The sequence below is a fragment of the Diceros bicornis genome, chromosome 12 (genome assembly GCF_020826845.1).
Source record: "Diceros bicornis minor isolate mBicDic1 chromosome 12, mDicBic1.mat.cur, whole genome shotgun sequence".
Lineage (NCBI taxonomy): Eukaryota > Metazoa > Chordata > Mammalia > Perissodactyla > Rhinocerotidae > Diceros > Diceros bicornis.
Window position 1 is genome coordinate 3,950,031 of NC_080751.1, and position 17,349 is coordinate 3,967,379.

The window sequence follows — 17,349 nt, forward strand, 5'->3', positions numbered from 1 at the left end:
ATGTAAGGGTTTGTTTCCTTCTTCCCTGAGCTGGAGGAAGCTTTCAGCCCAGCTGAATGGGGGAGGGAGGTGGGAGCATCTCTGTTCACCTCTAGCCTCGCTCTGTAACCACCTTTCTGATGCAGTGTCATAAGGGTAGACAACATAGAAGGAACTAGACTTGGAGTAATTTGTTGCTCCCAGACTGTTTGCTGTGATTAGAGGAGATGGGGTGGGAGAAGGTTTGACCGAGTCTCCATAATCCCTCTGGGCCGCTGGGGGCGCTGCAGGATTGTTGGGGTAGCAGTTGCCTTCGTGCATTTGCTTTGTAAAGTAGCATTTCCGTTCGCCATTTAGGAAGCTCAGTAGTTAATATAGTGTAAGATAAAGGGCAGTAAAAGGCTTAACAAGCCTTTTACTAAAGTCGGCTTTGCAGGAGGAGGTGTTCTGTCAGGAGGACACGACCAAGGGCGTGTTGGTGAGGAACAAAAGTGTGACCAAGGGCATGTTGGTGAGGAACAAAAGTGTGAATGGTGGTTATCTTCAAGGAGTAAGATTACTTGCGGTTTTCATTCTCTTCTTTAAGTTTGTCTGTGTTTTCTGTTTTTTCCCCCACTGAGCATATCACTTGTGCAGTAGTTCTTGCTTTCTTTAAAAATAGTTGATCTTTTTTTTAGAATTGTACGAAGTAGTACACACTCGTTGTAACATGAACAGTACTAAGATGGATAAAGGTAAAGGTGACAGTCTGTGCCTTGTTCTCTTTCCCCATGTGCCCCTGTCCCTGAGGAGACCATAGTGACAGCTTGGTGAGGATCTGAGCACCTTTTCCCTTTGTATGTATAAACACGTACAGCGTTGGGTTGAGTTTTAAATTGCCTCATCCTATCACCTTAAATGGCACCTGTTTTTTTTTTTTTTTTTTACTGGAATACGTTAGTGCCATCACTTCAGGGCTAGTATAGATTTAACTCATCCTTTTTCATCATTGCATAATATTCCACAGTGTAACCATGATTCATTCATCCATGCCCCTTCCCTGGGGCAGCCAGGTGATTTCCGGTTTTTGCCACTGTAAACACTGCTGCATAAACATACATGTTCATATAACCTTGCACTGGCACTCTTTTCTTCTGAAAAGCCAAAGGAAATGAGTTTTAAATGTTCAAAAATTTGTTGACAAATTGCTTTCCCAAAAGACTATGGCAATTTAAACTTCTTCTAAATTTTTTAAGTGCAATAAAATGTTTTCAGAGGACATTGAACTGGGAATCAAGAAACTTGTGTTCCAGTCCTGGCTCTGCTGTATAAGGTTGGGCAAGGACTTTCTAAAATGTGGAATTCTTACTTAGAATAATGTACTCATGTGTGACTATGGGGGGGTTCTAGAGGTCCATCAAGTCCTTTCAAGCCCCGGGGTTTTACGGTTCCATGCAGATATGCTGTCTTCATTTGTGTGCATTTCTGTGTTCAGATTAGTTCTCAGAGGAATTCAAGACCCTGGAAAAGCCAGGCCTCTCTGAAAAAGAGATTACTGGACAGGGCCCTGTAGCCTTGTCTGTTGCTTGTACCTCTAAGCCCAGAGGTATCGTGCTGGGCTAGTAGCTATTTCTCTAAGATTTTTAGAGTTTCACTCCAGACTAAAAATTCCCCTTTTATTTAGTTGAATAAAACATTAGATAGACAGAAGCCACACATGGGTCAGGCTGAGAGGTGCCCTTGGAATAGTAGCAATTATACTGAAGTTGTGCTGATCACCCACCTGTTCCCCACTCTGCCCCAAGGTGTGCCGGCATGTGAAGAATGGGGACATTCTCCTACTGAACCGACAGCCCACCCTGCACAGACCCTCCATCCAGGCTCACCACGCCCGCATCTTGCCGGAAGAGAAAGTCCTTCGGCTCCACTATGCCAACTGCAAGGCCTATAATGCCGACTTTGATGGAGACGAGATGAACGCCCACTTCCCCCAGAGTGAACTGGGCCGGGCCGAGGCCTACGTCCTGGCCTGCACGGATCAGCAGTACCTTGTTCCCAAGGTAGGTCTGACCTAGAGGCCGTTCCATGGTCATCGCCGGCACAACTTGGCGCTTCAGGTCTGGGCCCTCACCTGTTCCTGGAGTCAGTGGGTGGCTCCAGGGCAGGGGCATGTGGAACAGGGGGTCCTGGCTTCTTCCAGGTGGTGGTTTCAGCCCTCTGGTTGCTTAGAGGCAGGGAAAAGTTTCTCTCTGCTGCCTCTTAAAATGTAAGTCAGAAGAGAAATTCTAACAGTCATCCCAGAAAGCCAAGCGTAGCAGCTACATAATAGGTCTTGTCTTCTAGACTTATGTTTGCATTCTGCAACTTACTAGCCTCTGGCAAGCATTAGCATCCCAACTGTGATGGTCCCCATGGTCCATAGATGACTCTGATCCTTTGAGTTCTGTTTTAAGAAACAACATGGCCCCAGGGGCCCAGATGAGATCCCCTCTAGCCTATGAAGGCATCTCCTTTTTGCACCCCTTCCTTTCTAAGCCGTTTGCATCCCAGCAATTCACAGTTATGCATCATTCCCTTGGGTCCTGGTGGAATATGAAAGAGCTAGTAGTAATAATGGTATAGACCTATGGCTGCCAATTGCCAGGCACTATTTCAGTGCCAGACAATGTGTAAAGCACTATGGTGGCCTCTCCTTTCACTCTCCCATAGTCCTTGGAGTAGGTGCTGTTAGTGTCCACATTTACACATGAGGAAGTGGTGTAGCTTGCTCAGGGACATGCAGCTGAGGAGGAGAAAGGACAAGGAGCTCCCAGATCTCGTAGGTCTTGTTCTTTTCCCCTGTGTGGGCCCTGCCGCCCTTCTCCAGAGGAGATGGAGACCTCTTTCTCCAGGGAAGCACTGGAGGCTGCTCGGAGATGGCCAGTATTGATTAGTGCCTTCTCCTCCTGGGAACTTCTCTTTCCCTGTCAGTCATCTGCCTCCCAGGGAATCAGGCAGGTGGCCAGGGACCTAGCATACCAGCCCCTTTGCCCACCAGACACACCACTGTGGCTTCATACTGGACCCAGTTGTTTGAGTTTACCTTTCTTTCCCTTTTCTGCCCAACTTAACTGGCTGTTGATTAGTGAAGAGGCTGAAAGTAGGAAGGAGGGGTTAAGGGCCCATTCAAGTCACTCAGAAAGTAAAAGAAATAATTTTACTAATAATTTTTAGTAATAATTAGAAGAAAATAATTTTACTAATTTGAAAGTTGGCTTTTTGTCTTTTCATGTAACTAATACCAGTCATAGCTGGAGTGGTGGTGGCACTAAAAGCCCCCATCTAGTGAGCACTCCCTGTGCATCAGGCACTGCTCTAAGCGATTTGCAAACCTTCTCTTTAGTTCTCACTACAGCCTTATGAGGCAGGTGCGGTTTTCAGATGACGAAACACAAGTGAGTAACTTGCCAGCCAGTGATGAGGTCAGGACTCGAACCCTGCACCTTCGACCCGCAAACCCGTGTGCTCAGCCTCATGTATTGTTAGCCCCCTTGACAGGTGAGGCTGGGGCTGGGTGAGGGCACGTGGCTCTCACCCAGGACTGAACCGGCTTTCTGACCCTCTAGAGGCAGCGTCACATTTTACCACAGGGGACACTACCAGGGAGCAGCAGATGTCTTTTGCTGGCCGTGTGACCTCTGGACATTAGCTGCGTGGGAAGTTGGGGTGGTCCGAAGTTCTCAGACCAGTGAACTTGAATGTTCTATTCTTGATTTTGATCAAAAAAGGTAGCATGGGGGCTTCATGTTTACATTGTGTTCTGCAAAGGGCTGGCCTGTTTAAATCCCGATGTGCCTCAAGCTTGCATGCCTGCGAGTTTTAGGTTGGGAGACAGGCAGAACACAGGTAAATAAACTCAGATTAATAAATTAATTTCTTTAGAATTTAAAAATTTCTAGGGGATGACCTGAGGGTTCATTTCACTTTTAGTCCATTTCTTTTGTCGGAGGTAGGAGAGCTTTTGGTTCTTGATACATTTCATTTAGTCCTTAGTGTAAATGCCAAGGGATGGAATCCATGTTTTTACTAATGGTAATATAAATGCAACGTATCTTGAAGTACTTTGGTGGCAAAGTCCTAAGAAGACAAGACCTGGTTTTGTTAAACTAGGAAAGCCATTTTTTGGTACTTTTTCTTGGTGTATCTTGATTTCACTTTGTTTCCATCTCTTTTGTTCATTTTTTCCATTTATTCTCTATTTCCTGTTGAGATGCTCTTCCTTAATTCACCATAGTATGGGATTAAAGCACATTTTATTGTTGCGTATATTTAATAGAATTGTGTGTTGTCATCTTACTTAAAATAGGAGATGAATGGAACTTTAGCTGTTTTCTTTTCTGCGAAAAGTTAAACTTCTCATTTATATGTCACTTTGTGGATTAATTTTTTTTCCTTCTGTTTGTTATATTTATTGAGGGCCAGTGCTCTGTGGAGTTTTTTTAACAAGGCTTGAGACATAGTTTCCTGACTTTGATTTAGTCAGCTAGAAAGTTCAAGTCACAGAATACCCTAATTCTCTAAGCGTCCTGACCAACGATATTAATTCTAATGTCATTTTGCTGTGATATTAAGTAGAATGGGATAGCTGACAATTATCTGGGTTTTTTTTTTTGTGAGGAGGACTAGCCCTGAGCTAACATCCGATGCCAATCCTCCCCTTTTCTTCTTGACGAAGAGTGGCCCTGAGCTAACATCTGTGCCCATCTTCCGCTACTTTATATGGTTCGCCGCCACAGCGTGGCTTACCAAGTGGTGCGTCGGTGTGCGCCCGGGATCTGAACCGGCGAACCCCGGGCCGCCACAGCAAAGCGCGTGCACTTAACCGCTTGCACCACCAGGCTGGCCCCTTATTTGGGTTTTTGACTCAGAGATGGTCTTTCTGATCCTAAGCAGGATTTAGGAAATTCAGAATTATAAGTAGACCCTCAGTAAATTGCTTTAATCAGCATTCTTTCCTAGAATTCATGATTATTGCATTGAAAGCAATTTAGCCATTAAGGTAATTTTCTAGTCATGGAAAAGTCTGGATGGAAAGAGGAGAAGGCACTGAATAGATCACATAACTTGTTATTATGTTCTTTAAGGAAGAAAACAAAAGGAAAAATCTGTATCTGTCCCCAAAGACCGTGGGATGAGTCAAATGAGTAATACTGGTTTGGGTTTCTCCCCTGAGCAAAATAAGCCCTTGTCTTTGGAACAAGATGCAGAGTGTAATTTTTCATTGACGTCCATAACTCAAAACCTTCCTAAGAAGGGCCGTGTGCTCCATCTGATCCTGCCTTACATCTACAGCACCTATTTAGCCCATCTATAACGATAAGTTTTGAGTTTACGTAGAGCCCATTGCCACAGTATTTAGATTCTTTGACAAGCATCCTTTTTAGCCTTTGAATTAGTATGTGTGATTAAATTCCTGGCACTTCTCCATGGCTGCATTTGTGAGTTCTTTTAGCCTTAGTTATGAAATATGTCCATAATATTGGATGCTGTTTAACAAATAGTCAAATGATGATAATCTTTAGATCCAAGACACAGATTTCTCTCAAGTTCCCATAAACATTGAAAAGTTTGCAAAAACTGCATCTTAAAGAATGTCAGTGAGCACAGCTATTTTTACTTTGGTGTGCCTTATGTTGCCATGAACACAGACCTACAGATAAGATTCAGGAGACCGGGGATCAGAAAGGCTGTGAAAAGTATCAAATGAGATGAATGTACCCACCCAAACTGGGGCTTTTGTAAGAGCCCTTGTTTTGGGCATCTGGTACATAACAGCCTTTATTAAGGGCCCACCATGAACATATTGAAGAGACACTAATAGTGGACATTCTCTCCTTGTACAGTGATGCACATCAAGGCCCTCTCATGACCTTTCAGGGGAACCTCTGCCTAAACTCCTACCTCCCTGCTCTGGCCGACTCCAAGTCACTCCTCAGGCCCAGCTGTAATACTGCCCCTCAGAGAGACCAGTCCTGATCACCCTCCCCCGCCCCCACAATCTATACGATGACCCATTCTGTTATTTTTTTCCATGGCATTTAAAACTCTTTGTGATCGTGTATTTATCCAACCATTTGTTTATTGTCTAGCTCTTCCTCATCATAAATTGTGTGTGTTTGGTCCACTGGAATAGATTGAAGGTCTAACCCAGTGCTTAGGCATATAGTAGGCTCTCAATAAATATTTGTTGAATGGATGACTGATTAAGAGGAGAACCAGGCCAGAAGTGTGTGAAAAATACTAAAGCATAAAACCAAAATGTAAAAACAAGAACACAGCTAACAGTGCCAGAACAAATTTATGCATAAATGCCAAAAATATGCTGGAGTAACTAGAACCAGATGGGATTATGGAGAGAAGGCTTGGGGAACTGGATTAGTTTGAAGCAGATTTGAATATAGAACAGTGTGCAAATGGCAAAGGTGGAAGCCAGTCAGGGAGCCCTGGTCATATGCTTTGGGAGACAGTTTGCTCTCAACATGGGAGGCCCAAGCACCGGCCTAGTGAGGCTGTGGGGCAGGACAATATGGGGATATAAGGGAGGGCAGCCTCTAGCCAGATGATTAGGAATTAGAATGTGACAAAATTCATCTTGGTTCTTCTCTTGTCTGTTTTGGTTTGTAGGATGGCCAACCATTGGCAGGGCTGATCCAAGATCACATGGTTTCAGGTGCAAACATGACCATTCGAGGTTGCTTTTTCACCCGGGAGCAGTATATGGAGCTGGTGTACCGAGGACTCACAGACAAAGTGGGGCGCGTGAAACTCTTTCCTCCTGCCATCCTGAAGCCCTTTCCACTGTGGACAGGAAAGCAGGTAATTGGAAGCAAGCAACCAGTGTACATGTGAAAAAGAAACAGGTCAGTCATATAAAAGGTTTCATTCCCAGGAGATCCCAGGCCAGAGACAGAGAAATGGCAAATCAAACAAGAGTCTGACTTTATGGTGCCGGCCCGGTGGCGGAGCGGTTAAGTGCGTGGGCTCCGCTGCGGCGGCCTGGGGTTTGCAGGTTCGGATCCCGGGCGCGCACGGACGCATCACTTGTCAAGCCATGCTGTGGTGGCGTCCCATATGAAGTAGAGGAAGATGGGCACGGATGTTAGCCCAGGGCCAATCTTCCTCGGCAAAGAGAGGAGGATTGGTATCAGATGTTAGCTCAGGGCTGGTCTTCCTCACAAAAAAAAACCCTGAGAGTCTGACTTTCTCTTTGATGAGGTTCCTGGGTCTGGGTGGTCTTAAGAGAGTGTCTACTGAAAGTAGGCTGCGTAGTTTCTGTCCTTTGTGTCTAACTTAAACTCCATGTCCTCATAATCCCAATTTGGTGGTAATCAGCAGTGGTGTGGGGTAGTAGTAGTAATATTTGTTGGGAGGGACCAAGTACTTTGCTGAGCGCATTAGGTATTATCTTATTTAATTCTCACAACCAACCTGCGATGCAGACACCGTTATTATCACCATTTAGCAGATGAGGATACGAGGCTTAGAGAGGTTAAATTACATGCCCAAGTCTACAGGAGACAGAGTTGGGATTTAAATCCTGGACTTTCTAACTCCCAAAGCATCATTATACTTCCCCTCAAAGTAATAAAATAATAGTATATTTGGTGATCAAATATTGAAATACAGTAAAATATTTGCTTCTGCTATTGGCTGGCTCTCCAGGTTCAGCCTTAAGGCCTAACTACTAATCAGCAGTGTGATCGTGGGTCTCTGGGCCTCATTTCTTCACCTGTGAAACAAAGGCGTTCCAATTGGTGATCTCTAAGGTCTCTTCCAGCTCTGCAGTTCTTGAAGTCTGTGGACCCAGGACTTGTTTTTAGCTGTTAACCAACCTTGCATTCCTAGGATAAACCTTACTTGGTCTTGAGGTGTTACTCTGTCTTTATATGATTGAATTCAATTTGCTAACATTTTCTTTAGAATTTTTTTGCGTTTGTGTTCATAAGGGATATTGATCCGTAGTTTTCTGTTCTTATAATATCTTTGCTTGGTTTTGGTATCAGGGTAGCATTGGCTTCATAGAGTAAGTTGGGAACTGTGTCCTCTTCTTCAATTTTCTGTAAGAGTTTGTGTAGTATTGGTATTATTTTTTTCTTAAATGTTTGATAGAATTCACCAGTGAAGCCATTTGGACCTGGAGTTTTCTTTATAGGAAGGTTTCTTAACTAAAATTTCTGTTTCTCTAATACTTATAGGGCCATTCTGGTTATCTATTTCTTCTTGAATGAGCTTTAGTACTTTGTTTTTTCAAGGAATTTGTCCATCTCATCTAAGTTGTTGAATCTATAGACATAAAGTTGTTCACAATATTCCTCTACCCTCCTTTTCTGTCTGTAGAATCTGTGGATGGGTCGTGTCTCTCATTCCTAATATTGGTAATTGGCCTCTTCTCTCTTTTTTCCCCCCGATCCGTTTCCCTAGAGGTTTATTGGTTTTATTGGCTATCAAAGAACCAGCTTTCATAGACTTTCTCTTTTTTTCTGTTTTCTGTTTCACTAATTTCACTTTGATCTTTATTATTTCCTTTCTTTTGTTTTACTTTGGGTTTGATTTGCTCTTCTTTTTCTAGTTGCTTAAGGTTGAAGCTGAAGTCATTGATTTGAGACTTTTCTTTTTTTATGCAGGCATTTTATGTATAAATTTCTCCCCTAAGTTCTGCTTAAGTAGCATCCACAAATTATGATGTGTTGTATTTTCATTTTCATTCACTTCAAAATATTTTCTAATTTCCTTTTTGATTTCTTTTTTGACCCATAAGTTATTTAGAAGTCCATTATTTACTTTCCAAATATTCAGGGATTTTCCAAATATCTTTGTTAACAAATTTCCAATTTAATTCTATTGTGGCCAGAGAATATACCTTGGATGACTTGAATCCTTTTAAATTTATTGAGATTTGTTTTGTGGCTTCAATTGTGGTCTATCTTGGTAAATTTTCTATGTGCCCTTAAAAATAATGTGTAACCTGCTGTTGGATGAAGAGCTCTATAAATGTCAGTTGGGTCCAGTTGATAGACAGTTCAGGTCTGTTATATGTTTGCTGATCACTGCCCTTCAGTGCCTGATGTCCATGGTCTTGAAAACCATTGTTTCATATTCATGTCTGCTTTTGTTGGTTTTGGTGGGAGAGTAAGTCAGGTCACTGTTGCTCTATCCTGGCCAGAAACCGAAATCGATTTAATGGAATGGATGGGGAATTTTGCAGTTTAAGATTAAAATCTATAAGTATGGATAGTTTAGTTAAAGGAGTGGGAAGCTTTTTCTGTAAAAGCCAGATAGTAAGTATTCTAAGCTTTGCTGGCCATACAGTCTGTCGCACCTACTCAGCTCTGCCCTTGTGACATGAAAGCAGCCACAGACAGCACATAAATGAGTGAGCATGGCTATGATCCAGTGTAACATAAAGTTGCACAAGCAGGTGGTCGGCCAGGTTTGGCCTACAGGTTATGGTTTGCCAGCCCCTGATTTAGTTGGCTGTATGTATTTGCCCACCTTATTATTCCTATTTATATTGCTTTTATTGTTCTTATAGATCTTTATTTTATCAGCCGTCTCAAGTTATCTTGGAAGTGAATGGACTTAAATCTTATAGAATCTAGTAGAATTTTGTTTAAACAGTGTGTTCAAAAGAGAACCAAATGGTGGACAAGGAATGTATATCTAGAGCCACAGATGTGTTCATTCCCTTCGATCTGGGAATCTAGCCTGAGGAAATAATCTGAAATGTAGAAAAAGCTGCTTGAAAAAAGCAGTCTATTACACCATGGTTTATAGTGGTGGAAAATTAGAAAAACCTAGATACTCAGCATTGGAGCTAAGTAAATTGTGGAACATCCATTTGTTAAGATATTATGTGGTTGTTAAAAATAGTGGTTTTAAAAGACTATGTAGCAATCTGGAAAATTCTCTGACATAATGTTGAAAGGAGAAATAGACTACACTTCTATGTACAATCACGATTGCAACCGTGTTAAAAATGTATATGAGAAAAAGTTTGGCATAGCAAAGATCAAAATGGTAGAATAATTTGGTTCATGTTAGGAATAATTTCTTTCTCATTTTATAATCTTTCTGGGCTGTGATTATTACTTTATAACTAAATAAAAATAGAAAATAGTCCCGGGTTTTACTTCTGTCACAGTTCTGATTTTTCAGTATTTCTTGAGAGGTTGGTACAGGCTGTTATTTCTTTGCAAATAGCTGAAAAGGGGAAGAGTGACTGACCTGCACAAGAATTTGTTAGTGGCTCAGTCTGATTCTGCAGAGAAAAGCCGTGTTTAGAAACAGGAGATAAGAAACTTGATCAATTTGTTTGTACTGCCCCAGAAAACGAAGTCTTAGGCTGTTTCTCCAGGGTGTTTCATATAGCCTCTTGAGTGCTTTTCTTTCCACTTAAGTAAGAATCGGAGGTCTCATCATTTGTTGAAAGAGCATGTAAAACAAGATTTGCCTGTCGAAGCAAATCTCTGGTGTATAGCTCAGTGAATGTTCACAAAGTGAATAAATACACCTTTGTAAACTGTCACCCAAGTCAGAAAGTAGAATATCATCAGCACTTCCACAAGACCCCTCCAGACCACTGTCAATTTCTGCCAGTCCCCAAAGGTAGCCACTCACCTGACTTCTAACACTGTAGATTAGTTTTGTCTTTTCTTGGACTTTATATAAGTGGAATCATACAGTAAATCATATCTTTGTGTGAGTCACTCATGTCATCACATATAGCAGTAGTTTATTGGCTTTTCGTTGCTGTATAGTATTCCATTATATGAATATACCATCGTATATTTATCCATTTTACTATTGATGGGTATTTGGGTTGTCTTCCGTTGGCTATTACAAATAAGGCTCCTATGAACAGTCTTGTATATGTCTTTTGTTGAACACATATTTTGATGGGTAAATACCAAGGAATCAAATTGCTAGGTCATCAGATCTATGCTCAACTTTAATAGATAGTTTAATAAACAGTTTTCCAAAGTGCTTGTAGCAGTTTAATTTACACTTCCATCAGCAGGGCATGAGAGTTCTGGTTGCTTCTTATCCTCAACAGAACTTGATATTGTTGTCCCATTGGTTTGTTTACTTGTTTGTGTTTGTTTAATTTTAGCCATTCACATGGATATATAGTGGCATCTTATGGTGATTTTAATTTGCATTTCCTTAATAAGTGAAGTTGAGTACCTCTTCATATGCCTATTAGCCATTTCCATATCATCTTTTGTGAAGTGTCTGTTCAAGTCTTTTGCCTATTTTGTTTTCTACAACCTTTTCTTATTGATAGGTCAAGGTTTTTTATAATATTCTGGTATATGTATTGCAAATACCTTTTACTTGGGGAGTAGGCTTTTTGTCCTTTTACCTAATGCTATTTTCTAGTGATCAGAAGTTCTTTGTTTTATGTAATACAATTTACCAGTCTTTGCCTTTTATGGCTAGTCCTATATAAGAACTATTTGCCTGCCCTGAGGTCATAAAGGTAGATATTCCTCTGTGTTATTGTCTAGTAGCTTTATTGTTTTACCTTTCACACTTAGGTCTGCTGTCTCTCTGGAGTTGATTTTTGTGGGTGTATATGATGTGAGGTAGGGGTCAGTGTTCCCTTTTTTCCCATATGGATATCTAGTTGATATAGTGTCATTTGTTGAAAAGACCATTTTCCCATTCCTCATTAGTATCTGCTGTGTCATAAATCAACTAGTCATACGTGTGTGGATCTGTTCCTGGACTCTGCTCAGTTCCATTGGTCTATTTGATTACATTGCACAAATACCACACGTGTTAAGTATTGTAGCTTTATAATAAATCTGATTTCTGATAGTAAAAGTCTCCAGCTTTTTCTTCTTCAAGATTGTGTTGAATATTCTTGGCTCTGTATATTTTCATATAAATTTAAAGTCAGCTTGTAAATGTCCACAAAAAATACCTGCTAGGATTTTTATTGGGATTATGTTGCATCTGTAGATCACTTTAGGGAGAATCAGTATATTTACAGGGTTGAATCTTCCAAATTATGAACATAGTGTGTCCTTCAGTTATGTGGAAGTCTTCTACATCTTTCATTAGCTTCATTCCTAGGTATTGCTACTGTAGATGGTATTGTTTATTAAATTTTCTCATTGTTCACCGTTGGTATGTAGAAATATAATTGGTTTCTGTATATTGTCCTTGTATTCAGTAGCCTTGCTGAATTCAGTTGTTAGATCCCTGCCCTTTGAATTCTTTTTAACTACAGAAGTAACACAAGTTTGTTGTTAAACAAAAATAGAGTAAAGTGAAAGGAAAAAGGAAAAATTCCCTCCTTCCTCAACCCCACTCTCCATGTCCATGCGTACTCTCATAGAAGATAAATAAGAGTGGGATCATATTTTATATCTCCTTAGGAGAGGCATGAACCATGATTAAATCTGACATTTGATTTTGAGCTTGTATTTGAAACCACCTCTTTATCCATGGCATTCTGGTGCCTGAGGCATGCATTTTTCTGGCGGCCAGGCACGTGGACCTCAGTTTTTACTGGTCTATAAGATGGCTTACTTTGAGTGAGCCACCAGGCCCTCCAAAGGGAGTTCCATTATTCCAAGCAGTCTGTATTTTTAATTTGGACCACCCTAAAACACTCCAAATATGGCAAGAAGTTCATTTAACTGTTTTCATGTGCTAGGTTGACAGACAGAACCTTTTGTGTAATTGCTTTGTGACATGTAGTTCACTTACTAATGTATTGTAGGGCCCATTCTGTGTCTGTACATGTAGATCCACCTCATTCTTTTTAACCCATTTTGTGTTGTATCCAGTGATACGAATATATCATAGTTGATTTAACTAACTCTCTGTTGGCAGACATTTAGATTGTTACCTGGTTTTCACTATTCTATCTAGTGCTATGGCGAGCACCCACTTACATTTATACTAGTGTACTTTCATTGGTATATATTTTAGACAGATTCCTAGAGGTGTGATTGCTGGGTCAAAGGGTATACACGTTTCAAAACTTTTTTTGTGCGTGTGAGGAAGATCAGCTCTGAGCTAACATCCGATACCAATCCTCCGCTTTTTTGCTGAGGAAGATTGGCCCTGGGCTAACATCCGTGCCCATCTTCCTCTACTTTATATGGGATGCTACCACAGCATGGCTTGACAAGCAGTGTGTCAGTCTGCGCCCAGGATTCGAACCTGTGAACCGTGGACCACCAAAGCAGAGTGTGTGAACTTAACCACTACGCCACTGGGCCAGCCCATCAAAACTTTTTTTTTAAAGAAATCCATTTAATTTTTAAAATATTTTTTAAAGTTTAATACAGGCCTAATATAAAAAATTTTAATAATAATTCTCTTAGATACTGCTTCCCTTCACAATTTGAGAGAATGTTGCGGATGGTATTTTCTCCTTAGCTGGATAGTTTAGGACCAGAAAGTAAATTATACACTTCTAGAATGTTAGTGCTGGAAGAGACCTCAAATCATCTTATCTGACTCCCTTGTTTTTTTAATTGAGATATAATTCATATTTAACATAAAATTTGCCATTTTTAAAAAGTGTATAAGTGATTTTTAGTATATTCACTATGTTGTACAACAATCACCACTAGCTAATTCCAGAACATTTCCATCACCCCTAAAAGAAACCATGTATCTATTAGCAGTCAGTCTCAATTCTTCCTTCCCTCATCCCCTAGCAATCATTTTCTGTCTCTATGGGTTTGCCCATTTTGGGCATTTCATATAAATGGTATCACACAATGTGTGGCCTTTTCTGACTTGCTTCTTTGACTTAATGTAATGTTTTCAAGATTCATTTGTGTTGTAGCATGAACAGTACAGGCAGTCCCCAACTTACGATGGTTCGACTTTACAATAGTGTGAGAATGAACGCGTTCAGTAGAAACTGTACTTCGAATTTTGAATTCTGGTCTTTTCCGGGGCTAGCAATATGCGGTACAATACTCTGTTGTGATGCTCGGCAGCAGGCGCAAACCGCAGCTCCCAGTCAGCCACGTGATCATGAGGGTCAACAACTGATTAACTTACAACCATTCTGTTTTTCACTTTCAGTACAGTAGTCAATAAATTACATGAGATATTCAACACTTTCTTATAAAATAGGCTTTCTATTAGGTGATTTTGCCCAAATATAGGCCAATGTAAGTGTTCTGAGCAAGTTTAAGGTAAGCTAGGCTAAGCTATGATGATATTTGGTAGGTTAGTTGTATTAGATGCATTTTTGACTGACAATACTTTCAACTTAAGATAGGTTTATTGGGACGTAACCCCATGGAACATAACCCCCTCCTAAATTGAGGAAGATCTGTACTCCATTTCTTTTTATGGCTGAATAATATTCCACTGTGTGGATATACCACATTTTGTTTATCCATTTGTCAGTTGATAAATGGATAATTTGGGTTGTTTCCCCTTTTTGGCTATTACAAATAAAGCTACAGTGAATATTCATGTGTTTGTGAACATGTGTTTTTAATTCTCTGGGATGTATAGCTAAGAGTGGAATTGCTGAGTCATATGGTAATACTATGTTTAACTTTTTTGAGGAACTACCAAACTCTTTTCCAAAACAGCTGTACCATTTTACATTCCCACCAGCAATCTATAAGGGTTCCAATTTCTCCACATTCACACCAACACTTTTCTTTCTTTTTTGGTGAGGAAGATTGGCACTGAGCTAATATCTGTTGCCAGTCTTCCTCTTTTTGCTTGAGGAAAATTGTCGCTGAGCTAACATCTGTGCCAGTCTTCTTGTATTTTGTTATGTGGGACGCCACCACAGTCGGGCTTAATGAGCAGTATGTAGGTCCATGCCCGGGATCTAAACCCACGAACCCCGGGCCGCCAAAGCAGAGCACGCGACCTTAACCACTATGCCACCGGGCCCTCTTTCTTTCTTTTTAAAGCTATGTTAGTGGATGTGAAGTGGTATCTCATTGTGGTTTTGATTTGCATTCCCCTAAAGACTAATGATATTGAGCATCTTTTCATGTACTTATTGGTCATATGTAATACCTTCTTTGGAGAAATGTATATTCAAGCCCTTTGCCCATTTATTAATTAGGTTGTCTTTTTATTGTTGAGTTCTAAGAGTTCCTTATATATTCTTATTAGACCTGTATCACATATGATTTGCAAATATTTTCTCCCATTCTGTGGGTTGTCTTTTTCACTTTCTTGATAGTGCCCTTTGACACACAAATATTTTTAATTCTGATGAAGTTCAGTTTATCTACGTTTTCTTTTGTTGCTTGTGCTTTTGGTGTCATATCTAAGAAACTGTTGCCTAATCCAAGGTCTCAGAGATTTACAGCAATTTTTGCTATTTTTCCATCTAAGAGTTTTATGGTTTTAGCCATTATATTTTGGTCTTTGATCCGTTTTGAGTTAATTTTTTGTATATGGTGTGAGGTAGGAGTTCAGCTTCATTCTTTTGCATGTGGATGTGCAGTTGTCTCGGCACCATTTTTTGTCAACAAGACTATTCTTTTCCCATTTAATGTTCTTAGCACCCTTGTTGAAAATCAATTAACCATGATGTATAGGTTTATTTCTGGACATTCATTTTTATTCCATTGATCAATATGTCTATCTTTATGCCACTATCATGTCCTAATAACTGTAGTAAGTTTTAAAATCTGGAAGTGTGAGTCCTCCAGCTTTGTTCTTCTTTTTCAGGATTGTTTCAGCTATTCAGAGTCCATCGCATTTCCATATGAATTTTAGGATCAGCTTGTTTGTTTATGCAAAACTGGCAGTTGGAATTTCAATAGGGATCGCATTGACTCTGTAGATCAGTTTGGGGAATGTTACCATCTTAACAATATTAAGTCTTTGAATCCATGATGTCTTTCTATTTATTTCGATTTTCTTTAATTTCTTTCAACACTGTGTTACAGTTTTCAGCATACACGTTTACACTTCTTTGGTTAAATTTATTCCTGAGTATCTTATTCTTTTTGATGCTATTGGAAATGGAATTGTTTTTTTAATTTCATTTTCAGGTTGTTCATTGTTAATGTATAGAAATACAATTGATTTTTATATGTTGATCTTGTATCCTTCAGCTTTGCTGAAGTCATTTACTAGCTCTAATAATTTTTTGTGGCTTCTTTAGGGTTTTCTGTATATAAGATCATGTCATCTGCAAACAGAGGTAGTTTTACTTCTTACTGTTCAATCTGAATGCCTTTTATTTCTTTTCTTGCCTAATTGCCCTGGCTAGACCCTCTAGTACGTTGTTGAATAGAAGTGGCGAGAACAGATATCCTTGTCTTGTTCTTGATCTTAGGTGGAAAGCATCCAGTCTTTGATCATTGAGTATGTTAACTGTGGATTTTTCAGTAGATGCCTCCCCTTTGTTAGGTCGATGACATTCCCTTCTGTTCCCATTCTGTCGAATGTTTTTATCATGAAAGGGTGCTGGAGTTTGTCAATTCTGCCTCCTTGATTGTATAGATGAGGTGGCAGGTCCTGTTTCCTTGTCCTCGGGTGGTTGGATACGTGTGTCTCTGTTAGCTTTCACACAGACTTCCCATCCCGGCTGTACCCGGCCTGACAGTCACCACTGTACGTGTGGCACTTTGGTTGAGGTGCAGCTTGTGGTCGGCATCCCGGGGAAGTCTCACTCTCCTGCCTTTACTCCCCCACCCCCTCGCCTGGCAGTGCCAGCCGTGTGGAGAGCGTGTGTCACGACCTTTCTGGTCATCTTCTGCTGGGGATAACAAGCAGTATTGTCTGCTTTCCTTAAAGAGGCTATTGCCAATTGTCCCCCTGCTCCTGGTGCACATGTGTGAAAAGGCAGCTGCCCTCATAGCTGCCCTGACCCCACTGGGAGCATATAAAGATGCTACTTTGTGGGGCCTGGTACAGCCACACAAAGAGCTATTGATGCCAGCTGACGGCTCCCAGCCCCTCCTCAGCCCTGGTGCCTGTTACACCAGCCTGTGTGTTTCCTGCCTGCTACATCTCTGGGAGTGTGTGCCTTTGGCCCCTCTGGAGATGACTCACGGTTATCCCCAGGGACAGCTGCCCCCACTTGGGTTTTCTGTGAGCAGCTGCTTGAGAAATTGCCTCTCCTGGCCTCCTGTTAGCAGCCACTTGTTGAGTGGGTGGCCACATCGATGGGCCCAGTTGGAGCAGAGGGTGGACTCCCTGGCCTTTCAGTAGTCATAATTAATCCCAGTCAAGTAAATTTATTTCTGGTCTTAGCTCTGTAAAAGCTGATTGTGTGGGAGCCACCCGGTTGCCGATTAGTCACACACTCGGTGCGTCCTGTGATGTGCCTCGCACAGAGACTCCGTCACATGTTGCCCCCCCCTCAGGTGACTTCAATAACCGCTTCTGAAG

At 41.0% G+C, this 17,349-nt stretch overlaps 1 protein-coding gene across 1 annotated transcript in view; it reads left to right on the forward strand.

Annotated features, from left to right (window-relative positions):
* Positions 1–17,349, forward strand: part of POLR1A (RNA polymerase I subunit A) — an 83,788-nt gene that overhangs the window by 34,911 nt on the left and 31,528 nt on the right. Inside the window, exons 13-14 of the mRNA XM_058550761.1 lie at positions 1,764–2,018; positions 6,622–6,813. Of these exons, the coding sequence (XP_058406744.1) occupies positions 1,764–2,018; positions 6,622–6,813 (447 nt within the window). The remainder of the gene's footprint in view (positions 1–1,763; positions 2,019–6,621; positions 6,814–17,349) is intronic.